General features: G+C 42.4%; 1 protein-coding gene across 3 annotated transcripts in view; it reads right to left on the bottom strand.

Annotated features, from left to right (window-relative positions):
- The window catches only part of C1H3orf20 (chromosome 1 C3orf20 homolog), a 101,368-nt gene that overhangs the window by 40,714 nt on the left and 35,854 nt on the right, over positions 1 to 24,800 (bottom strand). For all 3 annotated transcript variants that reach the window (XM_010381521.2, XM_010381523.2, XM_010381522.2), the window contains exons 8-12: positions 19,234 to 19,386; positions 18,000 to 18,120; positions 11,659 to 11,790; positions 5,675 to 5,798; positions 3,886 to 4,138 (exon numbers count right to left, since the gene is read on the bottom strand). In XM_010381521.2, the coding sequence (XP_010379823.2) occupies positions 3,886 to 4,138; positions 5,675 to 5,798; positions 11,659 to 11,790; positions 18,000 to 18,120; positions 19,234 to 19,386 (783 nt within the window). The remainder of the gene's footprint in view (positions 1 to 3,885; positions 4,139 to 5,674; positions 5,799 to 11,658; positions 11,791 to 17,999; positions 18,121 to 19,233; positions 19,387 to 24,800) is intronic.

Here is a 24,800-nt window from a genome sequence, read left to right on the forward strand (position 1 = left end):
AATTGACTATCCATATGTAAAACAAACAAACTTCAATTCATACTTCATACCTTATATAAAAATTAACTCAAAATGGATCATAGACCTAAAACATAAACTATAATAAGCTTTTAGAAGAAAACATAGGAGAAATTTTTGTGACATTGGGTTAAGCCAGGAATTCTCAATCTTGGCACTATCGACATTGTGAATGTCATAATTCTTTGTTATGTGGAGCTGTTTTGTGTATTGCTGGATGTTTAGCAGCATCTCTGTCCTCAACTCACTAGATGGCAGTAGCGCCCCCTCCCTAGTCATGACAATAAAAAATGTTTCCAAATATTGTCAAATGTCCCCCATGCGGCAAACTCATCTCTGGTTGAGAAACACTGGGTTAAACAAAGGGTTTTTAGGCATGATAACAAATCACAATCCAGAAAAGAAAAAACCCATTTCAATCAGACTTCATCCAAATACATTTTACTCTGCAATTACACTGTTAAGAAAATAAAAAATTAAGTCAAAGACTGAAGAAAATATTTCAAGTCACATATCTGATAAAAGACTTATACCCAGAATAAAGAACTCTCAAAACTCACAGTAAGAAAACAATCCAATTTTGAAATGTGCAAAAGATTTGGATACTTCCCCAAAGAAAATATATGAATGGTAAATAAGCCATGAAAAGATGCTCAACAACTTTAGTTTATAGGGAAATACAAATTCAAATGATAATGGGATATTACCGCATGTCTATTGAATGGCAAAAAACCAAAAACAACAAAAAACAAACCCCAACAATACCAAGTGCTAACAAAGATTTGGAGCAACTGGAACTCTCATACATTGTTGGTGGACATGGATAATGGCACAGCTACTTTCACAGCTGGCATTCTTACAAAGTTAAACATGCATTTACTATAAAACCAGGCAATCTAGCTCTTAAGTATTTACCTAAGTGAAATGAAAACTTAGGCTCACATAAAAGCCTGCTCATGAGTATTTATAGCAGTTTTATCATAATCAGAAAAAGCTGAAAACAATCCAAATATCTTTCAGTGGTTGAATGGATAAACAAATTTTGCCCATCCATGCCATGTATTATATACAGAAAAAAATTAACATTACAAGGCTTGAGGCTGTTATCTTTAGACAAACTTCTTTACAACATTAGCCCTTGGCTGGTGTCTGGGAACTTGGCACCCTGCTCTATGCCTAGACTGCAAACAATGTGATTTACGCTGAACACCGGTTTTCCTCCTGGCAGCCTGGAATTTTGCTAGTTGCTAGGCTTAGGGTGCCTATGCGACCAGTAACTACTAAAAAGCCTGGGTTTTGGTCTCCAGTGAGCTTCCTTAGCAGAAACATTGCACACATGTTACTGCCTTTTTTTTCTGCTAGAGAAAGGAGCATGCTAGGTGTGTCCTCTCACTGTGCACCAGAAGACACACCTGTGTCCTTCAGATTCTACCTGTGTCTTTTTCCTTTGCTGATCATATCATATATCCTTTCACTATAATAAACCTTATCCATGAATACAACTATATAATGAGTCTCATGGGTCCTAGTAAATCTCTGAATGTAGGGGTGGCGTTGGTGCCCCCGAGAGAGAACACTACTCAGCAATAAAAAGAAATGAACCGTTGATCCATGTAACAATATGGGTGAATCCTGCATGTATTACACTAAGTTAAAGAAGATAGATTCAAAAGGCTGTATACAGTATACTTACATTTACATGACATTCTGGAAAATGCAAAACTATATCCACAAAGAACAGATTAGGGGTTGTCAGGGATTAAGGGTGAGGGAAGGGTTTAACTACAAAGGAACAGCACAAGGGAATTTCTTTCTCTTGGTTGGGGGTTGATGGAATTGTCCTGCATCGTGGCTGTGGTATACGTATGTATAGTGAAAAACAGAGTATATATAGGGTTTGGTACTGTTCACAGTTTCAGGCATCCACTGTGGGTCTTGGAAAGCATCCCCTGAGGATAAGAAGGACTGCTGTATTTAAAACTGACAATGAACAATGGAGGGTGCTCAGCCTCTATAGTCATCAGGGAAATGCAAATAAAAAACCATTTCATCACTAAGACAACACATTTCATTATTACAGAATGGCTATATTAAAATGATTGACCATACCAAGCACTGGTGAAGATGTAGAGCAACCGAACTCTCAGAAACACTGCTGGCGGGAGCAGAACGTAAAACAACCATGGTGGAAAACGGACAGTCTGTACTAGAAGCTGAACATACACATACTCAGTGATAGCAATTTCACTGAGTATGCCAACCAATAGTAGCACAGTTTGCTATTACCAAAACAACCAAATATTCATCAACATAGAATGCATACTTTCTGGTGTATTTACAATCAATTACTATAAAGTAATGAAAAAGAAGAAACTATTGCTATACATAATAACATGCACACATCTCACAATCATAATGTTGAGACAAAGACGCCAGACACCAAAGAAGACACACCAAAGAGATCTATTTTAATCAGGTTTTAGAAAACAATAAAAACTAATCTCTGGTGAGACTGGTCATTTGGATGGGACAAAAAGGGGCTTCTAAGGAGCTGGTAATGCTCTATTTCTTGACTTGGTGGTTATAGGATATGTTTACTTTGTGATATTAATTAAGCTACACACTCAGGATTTGCTCATTTTTCTGTATGCATTTTACATTTTTAAAAAAGTTAAAACATGAAAAATATTTTAATACTTTTTTAAAGTTAAAAAGAGATAAATCCCAGGCTGGGTGCACTGGCTCACGCCTGTAATCCCAGCACTTTGGGAGCCCAGGTGGGTGGATCACGAGGTCAGGAGTTCGAGACCAGCCTTTCCAACATGGCAAACCCTGTCTCTACTAAAAACACAAAAATTATTCAGGCGTGGTGGCGCATGCCTGTTGTCCCAGCACTAGGGAAGCTGAGGCAGGAGAACCCAGGAGACAGAGGTTGCGGTGAGCTGAGATCATGCCACTACACTCCAGCCTGGGTGACAGAGAGAGACTCTGTCTGAAAAAAAAAAAAAAAAAAAAAGATAAATCTGATGATGTCACTTCCTTATGGAATGGCCTTCCATAACACTATCAAGTCTACATGACTAAACTCCTGCCTACATCTCGGTCCTTAATTCACATCGTTATCCCCTTCTTTACCACTACTCCAGCCTCACTAGCCTTCTTACTCTCTCATGCATACCAACCTCACTCCTGTCTCAGTGCCTTTGGACTTGCTGGGCCCTCGGCCTGGTGTTCCTTCCCCATATCTGTTCCTGGCCACCTGTTTATCATCCTTTGCATCTGGGTTTCAATATAATCTCCGAACTGCCTTCCCTCACCCTCTACCACAGCCCATCCCACCTCACTTTCCAGCCACTCTCTATCCCAGATGCCAGGCAACATTTTCTATAGAGACCCAGGCAGTGAATACCTGAGGCTTTGCAGGCCTGACCTCAATGTGTCCACTGTCGCGAGGAAGCGGCTGTAGATGATATGTGTAGCCATGTTCCCAGAAAATCTTATTTATGGATACCGACATTTAAATTTTTATATCATTTCCCCTGTCATGAAATCTTTTGATTTTTTTTTTCTCTTTCAAGCACTTAAAAATATAAAAATCATTCTTAGCTCACCCACAAAAATTGGCAGCTGGGCCAAATTTGGTCCATAGCCAACCCCTGCCCTAACCCCTTACTCCGATTCTTTTCTTCCTAGTCCTTATCGCTGTCTAAAATTATTTTGTTTGTTCATGTGTTTATCTCCGCGCTTTACTTGCTCTTGGAATTTAAGCTCCAAAAGAGAGGGGCCCCACCTGTTGGGTTCACTATCCTGTGCCCACTGCCCATCACAACACCCGATGCTGTGGAAGACGTGAAGGACCAAGCCAACCTGGATGTGACCTTGGCTTTGGTGTGGATTTTGGTGGTCTTCTTCCGAACTGGGCTCACAGAAGCAGACTCAGGCTCATCCTTCAAAGTCTCTGCAACTGAGGATTCCAGTTGGCCTGACGGAGATCGTAAAAGATTTTCTCCTGAGTATAAACTTAGCTTGGGGAGCCGCTCGGGATGAGTTCCAGATTTCATCTTGAACCGAACAAATTCTGCCTCCTCCTTTTTGGTGGGATATTCAATGGTAAACAGACCTGTTAAAAAGACACTGCTGTCATTTTCCCTTCATGGCCAGGACTCTTCTGTCCCTGGTCCCACACTGGAAACAGATGTAAGTGCACTTTGGCTCACCCCCATCTCCTCCCCTCCGCTCTCACTGATTCTTCGGCACCTCCCCTTTGCTGTCCAGTACAGTGCTCCTGTCCCAGCGCACTCATCAGTGACACTGCCAAATGTTGGGTTGTAAGAATGTAAGAATGAATAGGTCTCCTTTCGTACTCATTCTTCAAGACACCTAGCTTCAATCTCACTCTCCCCACCCACGCTGGGGCCTGCTCCATTCAGCCTGTGTGTGTCCTCCCCAGCAGCGAATGCAGAGGCTAACTACACAATACATTCCTGGGCCATGCTGTTCCTTCCTCGAGAGTGTTGTTCCCTGTGTCTCCAGCTTTGAGTCAATTCCATCTATTTTCTTGGTTATATTGTATTTATTTATATTCTTGTCTTGCTTTCCCTACTAGACTGGAAAACTTCTAAGGCCAGGGACCTCTCGTCTCTTCACTCACCAGCATTTCTCAAATGTGGGTGCTGAGCATGCAGAGGCACCCCAAGACAGAATTCCCAGCCTCCGGAAATTCCGAGTGGGGGAGCAGGATGGGGAACATAGTCACAATGCTAAGTAGTAAGATGTATAACTAGAACATGTACAAAGTGCTGTGGGATCCTTTCTTTCATGTGGGTGGAAAAAAAAGAAAAAATAAATAATTAAGTGGGAGAACATGTACAAAGTGCTGTGGGATCCTTTCTTTCATGTGGGTGGAAGAAAAAGAAAAAATAAATAATATGGGAGCCCAAAGGAGGTGTGACCCATTCTGCTAGGGAAGTCAAGGAAGGCTTCCCAGAGAAGGGGCGATCGAAGTCTCTGGGGACAAGAAGAAACTCCCCAGAGAGGCAGTGGGGGAAGCACAGCCCCTCCATGCTCCGCCAGGGGGTGGCACAGAATAGGGGTCAATGTATCCTTGTTCCCAGGCCCATCAGCAGTCAGTAGAGGGGCTCAGAGGTGGAAGGGTCCTGAGGCCACCCACACTGGCCTTGGGGGATCTCTGTGGGCCTAACAGGGACAGCCTAGAGAGGTGACTGCATTTTTCTCTTCTGAGATCCACAAACAGAAGGGAGGAGCAGGGGCTCCAAATGGATGATGGGTGATATGTGAGACTAGAGCTAAAGGTGAATATAGATGTGGGGTGGGGACCAAGAGGGACACAGCCAGCCACTGAGCAACCCAGGAAAATAAGACAATCTCATGGAGATGTGCCAGACACTCCAGGAGAGAGCTCAGAAATGCAAGTGGGCCCACGTCACTATTCCTAGCTGTGTGGCCTTAAGTCACCTGAGCCCAATGATCCCACCTGAAATGGGGAAATATCTCTGCCATGCCTACTTCCCTGAAGACTCAGACTGAAGATGGAATGGGCGGGAAAGTAAAGGTCTGTCCCTTGAGATGACCTGCCGGAATCTCAGGACTTGGGAAGCCAGCACATAGGCCTTCGCCCACCTTTCAGCCTCCTTACCTGCGGCCAGCAAGACAGAGTTAATGAACTGAGTCACTGTCTTCTGAAACCGCTTCTTGATCTCAGCCAGGGCTCGGCTCATCTTATACACCTTGTCGTCCATGTTGCTGATTCTGCGGTTCAGCTGCAGAGAGGCAAAGGAGGGGGCAGGTGTCACTCGCCCCTCGAGGAGCCAGCTGCCTAGCCCAGGATAACTAACACTTGCTCCGGTTCAGAGGTTGTGCTATTGCCCGCCCCCCAACCCCTACCTGGAACACACCTCTCTCCCTCTCAGCCCAGTAAGTTCCTGCACACAGGCCCAGGCCCGACTCATGGCCTGTCCTCGGAGGGTTTTCCCTGATTCGACTGGGAAGAACTGTTTCTTGCCTTGGACTCTCATCATGCTCAATGCAGCTTGAAGATGGAAGTTAGCACTTTGCCAAGTGATAGCTGTGTTTGAGCCTGTCTTCCCACTAGACTGCAAGCTTCTGGAGGGAAGGGACCGAGTCTTGGTCTTCTGTGTGTCTGAGTGCTTGTCATGCAGGCGCTCAGTAAATGCCATTGCATTCGTGAGTAAGTGGACGATAAAGCCCTCTGCAGAGCTTTCTCTGCCGGCCTCCCTCTGCAGTGGATGCTGCGGTGCATCCCCCAGGAGCCCCTTCACCCCTCCAGCTGTCAAAACAGTGGCTGCTGACAGTGCCCAGCTGAGAGCCTGCCTCTGGCCAAGGTTACAGAGGCTGACTGGTCATTGCAGGCCACAAAGGCCCAGGCCTCTTGCTTCCATTTGGGATTATGCTGAAAGATCATTCTGGCTCCAGGGCTCCCCACGGGATTGCTGAGGACTCTGCCATGGCTGCCCTCTCCCTCTGCCTTCCTTCAGACCCTCAAAGGGGCTGTTCCCAAGAGCAGTCCCCAGTAAACTCCTGCATACTTGGCTCCATTTCACAGTCTTGGTCAACATCTGCTTCGGCTTTCTATAATGCAGCACTGTTTTCAGAATCTGCCTCAATGTATTGGTCTGCTTGTCCCTATGTTACATTCCCTTAAGACAGTTATGCTCTTTGAATTACTGCGTCATTTTAAATAACCTCTCAGTCTTCTACTGCACTTAGGTTGGGTTTTCCAGGAGACCCAACCTAAGACCTGCTCTGAACAGCTGGGGCATGTCAGTGGCACTGCAAAATCAGGCCCAGATTCCAGAGGTAGTTATATTCGGTCTTTCTCTCTAGGAAGCCTTCCGATTTCCTCAGCCAACAGCAACTGCTCCCTCTGCTGAACTTCCACACGTGTCCCTTCCTGTCCTTTCTGCCCTGGGTCCTGTTCATTTTATTTTATTTTTTCACTTCCTTTGTCCCTAAACTCATTTAGCTCCTTGAGAGGAAGATCTATCATCTCTACATCTCCCACGTAACACAGAGAAGGTAGGAAAAAATATTTCTCCTGTGGAATTTAAGCCTCAAGTGGCAAGAGTGGGGTGGGCAGTATCAGATTTCCTGATGAACAACAAAGTCAGCCCATGAGTTCTTTACGCTGCAGGCAGGAAATCTATGAAGGATGTCCCCAGCAAATGGCAAAGCCTCAACCATCCTTCTGATTCTTGGCCCCAGTTGCTGCTTCTGCGCTCCTCTTATTTATTTATTTATTTGAAATTTATACCCAGCCTGCTTCCAAAAAGGACCTGAGGTGGCACACTGGGCTAATAAAGCATTTAAACAGAGGCTGTTGTCTCGCTTCCTAAGTGCTGCCTTGATGGAAATATTTAGTAAGGAGCCAGGCCTCAGGGCTGTAAAAGCTGGGACCGCTATTCTGCCTGTCTGTCTGATGGGTGGCTCTTTCCAGGGCAATGGGTGTCTGGGGAAGACATTTAACAATCTTCTCAGTGACAGGGACTTGGAGGGAGGAGGCTGCTCCCGCCCCCACCTCCAGCCTTACAGGGCGACCATGGTTTTGCTAACGAGTGATCACCGACCCCAAATAAACACCCACAGATGGAACTGAATGGACTGTAAAAGTGGGGGTGTGTTAAAGCTGGACGGGCCCTTATGCATCACCACACAGATGAGGAAACTGAGACCCAGACAGGGAAGGGACTGGCCCAAGGCCCTATGGCCTCTTCCTAGCCGAGACCTTCTGCCAGCCCCAACACTCAGCACATTTTCTTGGAAGCTCCGTGCAGCTTGGTCCAAGAATCTTGGTCCAAGAATCCAAGATAAGCTAATTTTCTAAGCCTCAGGATTTCAAGTAAAATATCCTGAGACGCTTAATCATGTGGTTAAGGGCAACATTTGGAAATCCCATTACCCACAAGAAAACATATTTACTCATTGTTTCTGTTTATCTTGTTAGAAAGTTGTCATACATAATACACATGCTTGCACTCTCAAAAGAGGTTATGATCAGAATTATTTTTTTGGCAAGTCAATCTTGGTCAACATCTGCTTCAGCTTTCTATAATGCAGCACTGTTTTCAGAATCTGCCTCAGTGTATTGGTCTGTTTGTCCCTATGTTACATTTCCTTAAGACAGTTATGCTCTTTGAATTACTGTGTCATTTTAAATAACCTCTCAGTCTTCTACTGCACTGTCAAACCATGCTTGATAAGCTTCCCTTAATAGAGACTCTACCTTCTACCCCAGCATGCTCCACTAGAAATATAATGTGAGCTACACGTGTAGTTGAAAATGGTCCTAGTAGCCACATTAAAAACATTTTTAAAAGGGAAAATTAATTCTAATTATCTATTGATTTAAACCAGTATATCAAAAATAGGGTTATGTCAACATATCATCAAAATAGTCAATTATTGAGAAATTTTACATTCTCAATTTACACTAAATCTTTTTTCTTTCTTTTTTTTTTTTTTTTTTGAGACGGAGTCTCGCTCTGTTGCCCAGACTGGAGTGCAGTGGCTCTATCTCCACTCACTGCAAGCTCTGCCTCCCGGGTTCATGCCATTCTTCTGCCTCAGCCTCCCCAGTAGCTGGGACTACAGGTGCCCGCCATCACACCTGGCGAATTTTTTGTATTTTTCGTAGAGACAGGGTTTCACCGTATTAGCCAGGATGGTCTCCATCTGCTGACCTCGTGATCTGTCCACCTTGGCCTCCCAAAGTGCTGGGATTACAGGCGTGAGCCACCGTGCCAAGCCAGCACTAAGTCTTTGAAATGCAATGTGCGTTTCCATGAAGAGCCCATCTCCATTTGGACTTGTCACATTTCAAGGGCTTAATCGCCATGTGTGACTCATGGCTATAATATTGGACAGCACAGCTCTAGACTTCTAATTCCATCTTGAGGAGGTTGCTTTAAGGTAAGAAAATAAGACTTGAATTCCTAGGGGCTTTTCTAGGCCTAAGGGGCTTGTTGGGTGCACAGACTGAGAGTAATTTCTCTCAGCTGCTCATGGGGGTCTTGAATTGCTTATATCTTGGTTCTCAGCTGCATTCCAAATTTCAGAGATAATCAGACAAGAGGTTGCCAGAAAAATGAAGCATTGCCGCAATTTTATGAGAATAAATAATTTTCTAATATCCATTGCCTTTGATAAGAAAAGTAGATTCACACTTTTAAAACACAATCTAAAAAGGTTTCCAAGAAACATAGATAGGTGACTTTGTACCCAGTGCATACTTAATCACTTAACAATAACTTTTTCTGGCCAGGCACGGTGGCTCACGCTTGTAATCCCAGCACTTTGGGAAGCTGAGGTGGGTGGATCATTTGAGGTCAGGAGTTTGAGACCAGCCTGGCCAACATGGTGAAACCCCGTCTCTACTAAAAATACAAAAATGAGCTGGCGTGGTGGTGCGCACCTGTAATCCCGGCTACTCGGGAGCCTGAGGGCATGAGGATTGCTTGAACCTGGGAAGCAGAGGCTGCAGTGAGCCAAGATTGCACCACTGCACTCCAGCCTGGGTGACAGACAAGGCTTGGTCTCAATTAAATAACAATAGAATAGAATAGAATAGAATAGAATAGAATAGAATAGAATAGAATAGAATAGAACAGAACCAATGGCCTTTCATGGTGAGAGTGTGGAACCAAATTGACAGGGCAGATGCATCAATAAGCAAGATCATTCATCTCAGCCCAAATGGACTCAAATTCTTGCCGGTAGTTTGCTCTTTGAAGTAATCAATGGATGCCAGGTTCACAGGTACCTGCATTCTCCAGTGCTTCCTATTCTCCTCTTCTACCAGATTCCACACGACCCTCTGGCACACCACAAGAGTCAAGCTAGATGATAATTGGTGCCCATGCTTTTGCCCCTTCCATTATATTGAGAGAATTTCAGAGTTTAGAGGGAATGAGACTTCTTTATTTCTACATCTCCAGCAGCCAACTTGGCCTGCTGCAGGTGATAATAAATGTTTACTGAATTTGTTAATGGATGAATGAAGGTGAAATGCTGCTGGAATGAAAACGTAGTGGGGGAAAAAAAAACAGATGCAATGTTTTCCTCCAGGAGTAACAAAGGAGACCCCTAACAAATGCCCACACTCTATGTCCTTATTGGACATTGGGTTGGTTGCCCTTGCTGGGCTCTGCCAGCTTTGAGCATCTGTCAGCTTGTGGCATACAGTGGCAAGTGCCCACACAGCTTAAGAGCTTCTTGCTTGGGATGATCATATAATCTATCATCCAAACCAGGACACTTTTGAGGGGGACACAGAGTGCCGTTTACAATTGCTCCAGGTGTATAATTGCTCCGGTATAAACTGGGACTGGCTCTAGGCAAATTGTGAAGTGTGGTCACCTTGCTTTTGCTTCTAGGAGCCTTCCCTTAGTGGGCAGAGTGACCTGTGCGGAGCTCAAATAGTCTGCTCTACCCACCTGAGCTTTGGTTACCCCCATCTTGTGTTGAGGTCAAGTGTTCTCTCTCAGGATATACACTCAGGGTGTAGGGACTGTGTCCTCTTAATCCTCTCCACCTCTCTCCCTGATGTTGTGCTGACATCACCAGATACACAGTAGGATCCATGATGACCCATTGAATGGAAGAATTGGACTCCCAGTCACCACAGTATTCTCATCCACCCAAAAAATATTTGGTAAACACTTAATTTGAAGTAGTCCTCATGCTGGGGGACCTGGGACAACAGACATCAGAGGGAATCACAGGGAATTTCCAATTTGTGGGGCAGATAGACTTGAAAATAAAGGAGTCTAGAATGGAGGTTGTCACCGCCAGCAGGGCTGAGCAGAGGGAGAGACTAACTCTACTTGGGATGGGAAGAGGGTGGTAGAGAAGGTCATCAACATGCACTGGTAGTTATTCTACTAAGCATCATTTCTTCTCCTGGTAACAGCACTTTGATTTTCCTTTAGGGAAACTCTTCTGCCTTATCCTTTGCCCAGGTGGTTCGTTTGAGAGTAATCTTATACCTTGGCCCCAGGATGGACATGAGCCTCAAGCTTGGCCAATGGGAGCAATACATACGCCTGGCCACAGGAAATGTTTCACATATGGGCAGTTAATAGAGCCAATGAGTGTTGATGCTGGCATTTCTACTGGAGTGTGTAGGAAAGAGAAGTCCTTCTTCTTCCAGGGGCACTAAAGCTGGTATAATAATAGCCCAGAGATGTTCATGGTCATCTTGTCATCAACAGGAAAAAAACTCCTTGAGAAGGACGCCAACAAAGAGGAAAGCAGAGCCAAGAGATGGGAAGATCTGGTGGAATCATTTCAGGGCCTGGATCCAGCCATGCCTGAAAGTGCATATTGACAGACTTCTCAGTTTATTGAGCCACTATATTTTTTTTCATGCTTAAGCTAGTCCACTCTGGATTCTGTCACTTACAACTGGGAGACTCTTAATTGATATAAGAAGTTTCACAGAGAAGGTGGTACTAAGAGTAGGCAGTGAATAATGGCAGAGGAAGAGGCAGGGCCTTGCATGGGAGGGTGGTGGGGAGTAAGGGCAAAAGCCCTGAAATGTGAAAAAGCAACCCACGCTGAGATGCCCAGGGGTCAGGGCGGGGTGCCTGGTCTGCCTTGCCTTACCCGTTTGTCATATGCCATTCCATGAGGACAGTTGTTTGCCGACACAGCAAGTGTTACTGTCTCATCCAGGGAGGTGAAGGTGACCGTGATGGAGTCCTGTCCCAGCACCTTTAGCTTCATTTCCTCATTCACCTGTAGATAAAGAAACAGTACTCAGAGAATCCCTGCTTCTATGGCCCCAGCCACCCCTTCCTGACCCACCACGAAGCACAAAGCCCCTGTTGGCTTGGGGCAGAAGATTTGTAAGAGCTTTCTAGTTCTTATGTTAGAATTCAGCTTCATAGAGATGACAGAACAATTCCAGGCTCCCCTGGGGGACCCACTGAAAAGTAAATGATGCTTTCTTATTGCTGCTCCTTCCCTTTCCAACTCAAGCATGAAAGCCACTGTGACTGGCAGATGAATCAGCTTCAGTTCTGGTAAAGATGAATTGGGAATGCAGCTTGGATCAGAGGGTAACCCTTTATCCCTGAATCAGACAGATGTGTCCACTCAGGCACCAGGTCTGACTATGACTCTTGTCCTACAGCAGTAGGAAGGTGACCACTTGGCAGGAAGCACCGGAAAGCCCTCTGTAGATGGGTGGGAAGATGTCAAAGAGGACCCAGAAGGGCCTGGGCCATACATACTCAGCCCCTTCCCCTAAAGTCAACAAATATGTCATTACTCTTCCCCTGAGGAGGAGCCAAAGATGGGTGGAAAAGGGGCAGCTACTCTTTATCATCACTTCCAAAAGAGTGGGATTTCCTTTAAGCAGTACCAGATGGGAGATTGCGGGGGAATGAGTTACCCTTATAACAACTCACTCCTTACTGAGAGTTCTGTGGTCTACGGGTGAGTCCCAGTTCTGCCTTCCTGATAACAAGCCAGTTAGCTTCGCTGAATCTTAACTTCTTCTACATGAAATGACTGAATGGCTATTATCAGGATCAAATGAGATAAAAATGGTGGAAGTGGCTTTGTAAGCCATTAAAGCCTATGCCCAGCAGGAGCAGACATTGTCAGGGCAAGGTAGAGCAACTCACATTTAAGGCTGTTGAACAATTTGCATGTGCAGAGCACAATTTATACTCAGGGACCCTCCCGGAGAGCCTCAGAGTGTGCAGCCCTACACTGCTGTGCTTCTCTCAAGTGTTCCATGTCCCTGACCTACAATATCCTCTTACCTACAAATACCCTCAGGATGCCTCTGAATCAAAAACAAAACAAAACAAAACCACTCTCTGCTTTGCTCCTTCCATTTCCTTCTACTATTTCAGTTCTTACCCTGGGGTCTACACTTAACTTCCTTACTTTTGAGTTTCTTTCTCACACCCTGCAGCCTGGAGACAAGTTCCCTCTAGCACCCTGAAAGCACTGAACTGTGACTTGCCAAGTCTTTTGACATCTTCCAACTTGATCACTCTCACTTAAAAAAAACCTTCAGCCGGGCGCGGTGGCTCACGCCTGTAATCCCAGCACTTTGGGAGGCCGAGGTGGGCAGATCACGAGGTCAGGAAATTGAGACCATCCTGGCTAACACGGTGAAATCCCGTCTCTACTAAAAATACAAAAATATTAGCCTGGCATGGTGGTGGGCGCCTGTAGTCCCAGCTACTCAGGAGGCTGAGGCAGGAGAATGGTGTGAACCCAGGAGGCGGAGCTTGCAGTGAGCTGAGATCACGCCACTGCACTCCAGCCTGGGCGACAGAGTGAAACTCTGTCTCAAAAAAAAAAAAAAAAAAAAAGAAAGAAAGAAAGAAAGAAACCCTCCTCTCTCTTGTCCTCCTTCTAGAGAGATGTAGTATAGAGCTATGGTTGGGAGCTCAAGCTTAGCAGTTGAGCAGGGGTCAAATCCCAGCATTGCCATTTACCAGTTGGGCAATTCTAGACAAATTGGTTAGCTTCTCTGACCCTGGGGACAATAATAGTAAAAAGTAAGGTAAAAGTAAAAAGTTTTATCCCATGAAATTTTCTCATAGGATGGTTAGCCAATTTCAGCAGGTTTCACAGCTTAGCATAGTACTGCTTTCATTTATTATCTTTGCCCCCTGGATGGTTTCTCTTTCTCTCCCCCAAACACCCAAGTATGGCAGCTCTACAAACCACAGACTTGTCTTCTTGAGAGTTCATTAGCCAGCCCATTACACTTATCCATTATCCTCAATCTCTCGCACTAGGTCAGGGTCCATGTCACAGTAGCCCAGAGAGATATGGCCACTGAACCAAATAAGTATGTCTAAAATCATTTTGGTCACTGATCCTCTCAGAAACTTCTCTGTTTCCACCCAGACACATAATCCATCATGGAGTCATCTACAATTCTGTCTTCCTTTCATCTATTCCTTACAGGCCATGCCTGTGCACCGAGTTCTTGTATTGAAATGACCCCTTTAAAAAATATTGCCGCTATTTTTAATGCTGTTGGGTCTGGCTAGTAACTCCCCAACTAGTCTCTCCACTAGCCCACCCCCTGGTCTCTCTCCAGTCAACCAAAAATGCTAGACTGAGCATTTCAGCCCTCAGCTTAAAAATTAACCAGCTGGTTCTACTCCCAGTATAGCTGAGTCAGTGTCTGACAGGCTGCCTTCCTCATAGATAACTATAAGCTTGAAAAAATTAAAAAAAAAAAAGCAGTGACCCAAAGGCTATGAAGAGTGAACAAATGCAGGCAGACTTTGAAGAGAAGTCAAAATTTAAAATAAAGGAGCAGCATGGGATAAGGTTTTGTTTCACAGCTTTAGCCTGAAGGCAGGCCACTGTCATGGCCAAACTCCACCATCTTTCTGGCCTGAAGAACCCAGAGGACGGAACCTGGAGCAACCACAGTCATGGGAAACTGTAGAAAGAATTCCAGAAAGGATAGCACCAGAGAAGGAGAGGCCAGAATTCTGTGTATAAACTGTCCCTGTCTCTGGCTGATCCTTGAACCATGCTTGAGCAGGGAAGACTCAAGACACCTTACGGTTGAAGAAACAAACAAACATAAAAACTGAACTGAGATGTGAGCTTCTGCAAGTGAAACAAAGTTTGTGGTTTCAGTCTAACCAAGTTCATTGCCTATTAAAACAAGAATATCAACACTCTTCAGAGAAATACACCAGAATTCAGACACTCCACTACGTAACATTCATAATGTCCACCTACAGTCCAAAATTATTCAATATGTGAAGAACCAGTGAAATGTGAGCTGTTCTCAAAGCAACAGATAATCAACAGAGGCCAACGCTGTCTGATAACACCCAGACATGGAAATTTTCAGACAAGGACTTTAAAACACTAATTTAACTACACTACATGAGGTAAGGGAAAATGTACTTGTAAGAAATTATAAAATATGAAATCTCAGCAGATAAATAAAAAATATAAAAGTAACTAAGTGGAAATTCTAGAGCTGAAAATATGTAAAGCTGAAATTTTAAATTATTATATTATTATCGTAATAGTAGAATGGAGATGACAGAATAAATTCACTGAACTTGAAGACAGATCAAGAGAAATTACCCAATCTCAAAAGTAAAGAGAAAAATAATGTGAATAACAACAACATAAGAGAGCTTCAGGAACCCTTGGGACAATATCAAAAGGTCTAAAATAGACATAATTGGAGTCTCAGAAGAAAAGGAGAAAGATTGGAGCAAGTTTTTTTTTCTAAAGAAGATTTAGAAGATTCCCCAAATTTGATGAAACAAATTTAAATGAATTTACAGACTCAAGAAGCTCAGTAAATGGAATAAATATGAAGACAACTACACCTAAATGTATCAGTTAAACTTAGAAAACCAAAGAAAAGAGAAAATCTTGCAAGCAGGTAAAGAAAATAAACAGTGACTTGAATAACTACAGACTTCTTATGAACGATGGAAGACAGACACAGTGGAACATCTTTAAAATGCTGAAAGAAAATAAAAATCATCCCAGAATCATATCCAGCAAAAATACCCTTTCATAAAGAGTTTTTTTTTTTTTTTTTTTTTTTTTTTTTTTTAATCATGAAAGAAAACAGAGAATACATTGCCAGAAGATATGCACTTCAAGAAAGCCAAAGGAAGTTCTTCCGGCTGAAGAGAAATGGTACCAGAGGGAAACCTGGATCTTCAAAGAGTAATGAAGAACAATGGAAATAGTAAACATCTGGGTAAAAACAAATTGGCCCCTGCAGCCTCCAAGACAGCATGCAAACTCCCCAGCCTGACATCCAGTGCCTCCCGCCTCCACCTGACACCATACATACCTCTTGCTCCACCTGTCTTTCACAAGAAGCACTTGTGACCTCTTAAAAATTACACATTTAGTCCTAACTTCAACCTTTGCAGATTCTGCTCCCACTACCCAGAAGATTTTTGCCTCCTCCTCCTCTCTATGTGAATCACACACACTCACCCCCATGCTACAACCCCAGGGCCACCTTCTTTTCCAGGCCACTCCTGACTTCACTTGCCTCTATTGTGCTTTTCTGCATGCAGCTCCAGGAAATATATAACAGTGAACTAAAATGCATTGCTAACACACTTTAATGATGTCAAAGAACTTTCCCCTCCATTATTTCATTTCTTCTCATGAAAATACCATGAGGCCGGAGGGCAGTTCTGGTGACCCACTTTGTATAGATGAGACAACTGAGACTCAGAGAAGCTGAAAGGTTTTTGCAAAGTTGCACAGCCACAGTCTGGCAAAGTTGGCACTAGTACTTAGCTCCTCAAATTCTTATCACAGTTTTCTCTGCTTGGCCACACTAACACACAACTTATGATGCCTGCCTTCAACTGATTTCTAATCTTGGATTATAAACTTTTCATACTGCTATGAAAAGTTAAACATTAAGTAAACAACACAACACACCCCTAGACTGGGGATCTCAGACCTGGCCAAGCCTCAGAAATGTTTGGGAAAACCACAGAAATCCAAAACTCCTAACATACCAACTGAGTCAGGGTTGCTCTGGGGCTGTGCCTGGGATCTTTATTTTATAAAAAGTCCCAGAGGTGATTCTGATACGCAGCCAGAGACGAGAACCTCTTCCTGACATTAATTACCAAGTGACTCATCCAAACTGTGTGCACTGTGGGAAGATAGAAATGGGTGTGGGATGGAATGCCACAAAGGAGGGGAGTCTGAGCAGGGTTTTGAAGGAATTTGGGAGGCCATTTGCACTGGCAAAGAGAGGAGGGGGTGCATTTCAGGCCAAAGGAGTAGGAAAAGTGAGACATGTTCAAGGGAGTGAATATTCCTGAGCAGAGGTGTGGTCTGAGGAATCAGAGCATAAGGAGGAGAGTCAGTGGCCAGTGCAGAGGATGAACCAAGAGGACAAGAAACAGGAGACTAAGGGTAGGGGGCTGGAGCCCTCCCATGCACTCCGAGTGCTTGTGTCCGCAACCTTACGGTGGGGCTCTTCTCTCAGGCCAGCTTGAGTGGATGCTATGTTCTGCGATCTTTCTCTGAATCCCAGCACTTGCCCTTCTCTCACAGTTCTTATCTGTGTCTAATCTGTGTTCTTATTACTTCCTTAGATTTCTGAGTTCCTTGGTAAGTTTTGTTTCTCCTTCCATCCTCTGATTGGTGATTCTCAACTGGGGACAATTTTGCCCCCCAGAGGCTACATTTGGTGATGCCTGAAGATATTTTTGGTTGTCACAACTGGAGAAGGGGATACTACTGGAATTTAGTGGGATGCTAAACATCCTACAATGCACAGTTATACCAAAGAAGTATTCATCTCAAAATGTCATTAGTGTCAATGATGAGGAACTCTGCCACAGATAAGTAACAAGCACACTTAGTTGTTTTATTAATAAGTTTATTAATATATTATTAATAATTCAGCCCTCTTTATTATTTGTTATTTAATAAACCTTTGGTGAATAATTATCTGAACAGCCAAATGAATGAAAAGAGTTTGTATCTATCAGTCACTTTTGACTTCTAGATTGTTTTATTTTATAGATAATAAAGTTACAAAAACAAAAACTGAGACCAATATAGAATTGCTAATTTTTATTATTGCCACACATAGGCATTAAAAATAAAGCTATCAACTACTATAACCGTGACTTCATAAAACATATTTTAACAGTAAAAATAGAATAATATTAATAATAAAAATTACACAGGAAGGATATTACCAAGAAATGTCTGTAAAGCAGCCAATAGTTTAGGTTGGTGAAAAGTTCCCTTCAGCCAACCTGGACCACCATCCACCAACTTGGGAACCTCTGAACAAGATTATGAGCTCCTTCAGAACAGGATTCCTGTCTTATGGGTAGCCCTGGGCTTTTAATGCTAGGCAGTGCATGGCAGGATGCCAAGGCCCTCCCTGTGACAGTGATGCTCACTGCCACCCAACCTGTGCTGCCCATCCCTACCTTGTATTCCAGGGAAAGCAGAGTCTCTGTCCTGGAAGTCCAGCTCCATTTGTGGACTACATAGCCCTGCTGGTCATTGGTGGTCCCACCTTCCTCATCCAAGATTAAGACATATGGGCAACTAGGAGAGATACAGAAGTGAGTAGCTGCCACTGGGCCCCTGAAGGAAGCTCTCATCACTGCAGGCTATGGGCAGGCAGGTCTGTAAGACTCAGTCCTAGGCTGGAGGAATGGTGGAGTCCTGCAGGCAGCCTCACTTTCCCCACTTGCTATGGTCTGAGGCCCCTTAACACCTGTTGATGCTACTGGAGGAGCCTATTCTGAGAGAGATGATGAAGGCTCAGGCTAAATGCAAGAGGGGAAGAAATGGGATTTGTGCTCTGTTGCCTAGTAGCTCAAGTGTATAATAGGCACCAAGATGGGAACTGGAATACCTATAACATAAGAGTAAGTCATTTCTTCCGAGAACAATTTCCTTATGAAAAGCCAGGCAAATCCAGACATGGTGGCTTATGCCTGTCATCCCAGCACTTTGAGGGGCTGAGGCAGGAGGACTGTTTGAGGCCAGGAGTTTGAGATCATCCTGGTCAACACAGTGAGACCCTGTCTCTACAAAAAGTTTAAAAAATTATCTAGGCATTGTGGCGCATGTCTGTAGTCCCAGCTAACCCAGGAGGCTGAGGTGAAAGGATCACCTGAGCCCAGGAGTTCGAGGCTGCAGTGAGCTATAATCACGCCACTGCACTTCAACCTGGGTGACAGAGTGAGAGCAAGACGCTGTCTCAAAACAAAAACAAAAACAAAACAAAAAAGAAAAGCCAGACAATATCAACCTTTGGCTGGCAAGAATATGCACTTCTCTTAAAAGATGCCACAGAAGTAGCATGTTCATGCCTCTCCGTCCACTCCTGGTACAAAACATTTTTTCCACTAAATAATTCTTCCATTAATATAACTAACAATCAAGATCTTAGTGCTCTGGGGTACCAAGTGGAGTAGGACTTGGGAAGGTGTCCTTCTCATTGGCTGTGACATGGATACAGCAAGGAAAGGCTGAGCCTTAAAGTTCCTATGTCCCTGCAGAAACAGCCTCAGCCCTGCCTCACTGCCTTACTAGACCTCTGGACACCGCCTGGCTTCTTCTTTAACCAGGGACTCACAGTCACCACTTCAGTCCTCCCTCCATCACCCTCAGAGGTACTTCTATGAGACTATACTCTTCCAGTCTACTTACCTGGTTTTTAGGTTGTAGTGAACACAGCCCTGACCTTCAGCATTGAATAGGGCCAGCAAGGAGAAGCCAGGTATGTCATTAAAGAGGCAAGTGATGGTTCTCCCTCTGCAGCATGTGGGGATCTGACATATAGCGATGTTTCCAGAGGGATAGCTGGCAGAAATGTTCAGGTAGAACTAACAGAAAATTCCCCTGGTTCTGCTCTCAGTTGTCCCATTGAAGCAAGTCCACACGTCAAAGTGGTAGCTATTTGGTGCATCCTTCTCCATCTTCAAACACCCTCCTTGCATTTTGCATAAGTAACAATTATATGATTATGGAACCCAACGATGACCTAGCTGTTTTTCTGTATTTTCTTTCTATTTTCTCACAACCACCTTGTGGTAGGTAGTATTATCTTCCTCTCACAGATGAGTAGGGTCCCCCTGGGTCTAATGGGTTTCCTAAGACATGGAACTTTCAGTACAAAACCTAAAAAGTCCCAGGCAAACCAGGATGAGTTGGTCACCCTATAGATGAGGAATCCAAAGTGCAGAAAATTATCTGCCCCATGTCACATCACAAGGAAGTGGCAGAGCCAGGATTTGATCTCTAAGGCCAGCAATATTTCTAATGTTGTCAGGCTGCTTCCACTTCTGACAAATCAAGGAGGACAGGTAACATCTCCTTGTTCATTTTCTAGTAAAGAGACCCCAAGAAGCACTGGCCTGACTAAGGAGGACATGGTATGGGCAGGACATTCCTGTGTGCAGGAATTTCACAAGCAGTACTCCAGACACAGATGCATTTCAGAATGAAAGCAGAAAGAAAAGGAAATGAAGAAAAATGAAGATTCTCAGGGACCTACAGGAGGCCATCAAGCTTACCAACATATGAATAACAGGAGTCCCAGAAGGAGAGACAAGAGAAATTAGGGTAGAAGGAATATCTGAAGAAATAATGCTGAAAACTCCCCAAATTTGATGAAAGACAATTAATATACATGTTCAAGAAGCTTAACAAACTCCAAGTAGGATAAATTCAAAGATATTCTCATTGAGACACATTATAATTCAACTGTCAAAAGACAAATACAAAGAGGGAATCTTGAAAGCAGCACGAAAAAAGAGATTCATCATATATTAAGAGATCTTCAATAAGATTAATGGTTGATTTCTCATCAGAAACCATGGGGTTAAGAAGGCAGCAATATGAAATATCTAAAGACCTCAAAGGAAAAAAATAAAACTGTTAACCAACAATTCCATATCAAGCAAAATTATCCTTCAAAAATGAAGAAATTAAAACATTCCCAGATAAACAAATATTGAGGAAGTTAATCACTAGTAGACCTGCCCTGCAAAAAAACACTGAAGGGAATCCTTCTGGCTGAAATGAAAGGACACTAGACAGTGACTCAAACTCATACAAAGAAAAAAAGAACACTGGTAAACTATATAAGTAAATATAAAATCCAGTATTGTATTTTCAGCATATAATTTTTCTTTTTTTCCTATATGACTTGAAAGATAAATGCATAAAACAATAATTGTAAACCTATGTTAATGGGCACACAATGTATCTATAAAACATAATTCTTTGATAACAACATAAAGGGGAAGGGATAGAGCTATATAGGAGCAGAGTTTTATATATTATTGTGGCAAGTTATTAATTCAAACTAGTGTGTTAATTGTAATACACAGGTATATGAGTTTCCTAGGGCTATCATAACAAAGTACAATAAACTGGATGGCTAAAAGCAACATAAATTTATAATCTCACAGTTCCAGAGGCTAAACGTCCAAGATCAAGGTGTCAACAGGGTTATGCTTTGGAAGGCTCTGGGGAAGAATCCTTCCTTGCCCCTTATAGTTCCTGGTGATTGCCAAAAACCTTTGGTATTCTTTGGATTGTACATGCTTCATTTCAATCTCTGCCTCAGTCATCACATAGCTTTCTTGTGTGTGTGTGTGTGTGTGTGTGTGTGTGTGTGTGTGTGTGTCTGTTTGCTCTTCTTATAAGGACACTAGTCATTGCAGTAGGGCCCACCCCAACAATATGATGCATCTTAAAATTTACAACTTCAGAGCCCCTATTTCCAAATGTGGTAATATTCTGAGGTTCCATGTGGTTACAAATTTTGGGAGACAACCATTCAACACATTATAGCAAGACAACCCTAAGGAAATAACTTAAAAATATGGAGAAAAGGAAATGAGAAGTGAATCAAAATGGCATGCTATAAAAAGTCAGACACAAAAAGAGGAAGTAATGAAGGAACTGAGAAACAAAGATGGTATAAGACATATAGAAAACAAATAGAAAACTTAAAGAATTAAGTGCTTCTGTATCAGCAATTACTTTAAACAGAAATAGATTAAACTCTCTAATCAAAAAGGCCAGAGCTGAGACATGAGAATCGCTTGAGCCCAGGAGATGGTGGTTGCAATGAGCCAAGATTGCACCACTGCACTCCAGCCTGGGTGATAGAGTGAGACTCAGTCTCAAAATAAAAAAAAAAAAGATGGCAGGATAAATTTTAAAAAACCAAAACACAATTCAACCATATGCTGCATCTAAGAGACTCACTTTAGATCCAAAGACACAATTTGGTTGAAAGTGAAATGATACAAAAAGATATTCTATGCAAATTGTAACCAAAAGGGAGTAGGGGTGAATATACTAATACCATGCAAAATAGATGTTAAGTTAAACATTTTTACAAGCGACAAAGAAGGACATTACATATTGAGAAAAGGGTGAATACCTTAAGAATATGTAACAATTATAGAAATACACACACTTAATAACAGAGCCTCAATATATATATAAATTTAAAAACTGACAGAATTAAAGGAAGAAATAAATAGTTCTACAAAAATAGTTGGAGACTTCACTACCTTATGTTCAATGATGGATAGAATAACTAGACAGAAGATCAATAAAGAAATAGAGGGCTTAGGCAGCCTGCAGTATCTCACGCTTGTAATCCCAGCACTTTGGGAGGCTAAGGCGGATGGATCACCTGAGTTCAGGAGTTTGAGACCAGCCTGGCCAACATGGTGAAACCCCATCTCCACTAAAAATACAAAAAAAATTAGCCAGGCATGGTGGTGCACACCTGTAATCCCAGTTATTCAGGAGGCTGAGGCAGGAGAATCACTTGAACCCGGGAGGCAGAGGTTGCAGCCAGCCAAGATTGCGCCACTGCATCCCAGTCTGGGTGACAAGAGTGAGACTCCACCTCAAAAAAAAAAAAAAAAAAAAGAAAGAAAGAAATAGAGGATTTGAACAACACTGCTAGAACTAATAGGAACATACAGAATCCCACCCAACAACAGCAGAACACACATTCTTCTCACACTCACATAGATCATTCTCCAGTACAGACAATATGTTAGGCCACAAAACAGGTCTCAATAAATTTTAAAAGATTGAAACCATAGAAAGTATCTTCTTTGATCACAATGGAATGAAACTAGGAATCACTAACAAAAGAAAATTGTGAAAATTCACAAATAAATGAAAATTAAACAACACACAAACAACAGGTGGATAAAAAAATCACAAGGGAAATTATAAAATACTTTGAAGTGAATGAAAACAAAACACAACATATCAAAACTTACGGGAGAAAGGCAAAGCAACACTCAGAAACAAATTTATAGCTGTAAATACCAACATTAAATGAAAATGAAGATCTCAAATCAATAACCCAATTTTCTACCTTAAGGAACTAGAAAAAGAAAAGCAAACTAAAGCAAAGCCAGCAGATGGAAGAAAACAATAAAAAATCAGAGTGGAGAAAAACAGAATTGAGAATAGAAAAATAGAATGAACAAAACCAAAAGTTGCATCTTTGATAAATCAAGAAAGCACAAACTTCTAGCAGACTGATTAAAAAAAAAAGACTCAAATTCCTAAAATCAGAAATGAAAATGGGACCTTACAGAAATAAAAAAAAATCCTAATAATACAATAATACAAACAGCTGTACACCATAAAGTTAGATAACCTAGATGGACAAATTCCTAGAAACACATAAACTACCAGAAGTGACTCAAAAAGAAATAAAAAACCTAAATAGAACTATAGCAAGTGAGGAAATTAAATCAGTAATGAAAAATCTCCCAACAAAGAAAAGCCTAGGACCAGATGGCTTCACTGGTGAATTCTACCAGACATTTAAAGAATTAATACCAATCCTCCTCAAGCTCTTCCAAAAAATAGAAGAGCAGACCTGAACACTTCCTAACTCATTCTATGAGGCCAGGTTATCTTGATACCAAAGTCAGACAAATACATAAAAATAAAACTTCCCATATCCCTTATGAATATAAACATAAAGTATCTTAACAAAATACCAGCAAACCAAATTTAGCAGCAGCCTATCAAAAGGATTATACACCATGAGCAGGTGTGATTTATCCCAGGAATGCAAGTATGGTTCAACACACAAAAATCAATGTAATGTACCATAGTAATAAAATGGCAGGAGTTGGGGGGGAATCATCATGATTTTAACTGATGAAGTAAAAGCATTTGACAAAATTCAATACCCTTTCATGATTAAAAAAACACTCAAAAAATTCGGAATAGAAGGGAACTCCTGCAACATATTAAAAGCCATATAGGAAAAAACTCACAACTAACATCATAATCAATGGTGACAGAATGAAAACTTTTCCTCTAATATAAAGAACAAGACAAGTAGGCCTGCTTTCACTACTTCTAATCAAAATTGTACTGAAAGTTCTGGCCACAGCAAATAGCAACAACAACAACAAAATAATAAAAAGCCTCAAAATTGGAAAGGAAGAAGTAAAATTACCTCTGTTGGCAGATGACATGATTTTATATATAGAAAATTCTAAGGAGTCCACACAAAAAAATCTAGAGCTAACACACAAATTTAGAAAAGTTACAGATATAAGATCCACACACACAAAAGAGTTGCCCTCATGAACACAGGATGTCTTTCCTGTGTTCTTTAGGTCTTCTTTAATTTAATTTGGCAATGTTTTGTAGTTTCCAGTGTACAAGTTCTGTACCTCTTTGTTATTTATTCCTAAGTATTTTAATCTTTCTGATCCTGTTGTAAATTGCTTTTTTGTTCTTGTTTATACACCATTTTGTACTGCTTGTTGCCAGTGCTCATGGGTTGGAAGAATTAACATTGTTGGCCAGGTGTGGTGGCTCATGCCTGTAATCCCCGTACTTTGGGAGGCAGAAGTGGGTGGATCACTTGAGGTCGGGAGTTTGAGACCAGCCTGGCCATCATGGCCAAACCTTATCTCTACTAAAAACACAAAAATTAGCCAGACGTGGTGGCGCACACCTGTAGTCCCAGCTATCTGGGAGGCTGAGGCAGGAGAATTGTTTGAGCCCAGGAGGCAGAGGTTGCAGTGAGCCGAGATGGCACCACTGTACTCTGGCCTGGGTGTCAGAGCAAGACTCTGTCTCAAAAACAAACAAACAAACAAACTGTTAATGGTATTACTCCCCAAAGTGATCTACAGAATCAAAGCAATGCCTATCAAAATCTTATTGGCTTTTTTTTTTTTGTAGAAATGGAAAATCTGACT

This window comes from Rhinopithecus roxellana, chromosome 1 (assembly GCF_007565055.1).
Source record: "Rhinopithecus roxellana isolate Shanxi Qingling chromosome 1, ASM756505v1, whole genome shotgun sequence".
Taxonomy (NCBI): Eukaryota; Metazoa; Chordata; class Mammalia; order Primates; family Cercopithecidae; genus Rhinopithecus; species Rhinopithecus roxellana.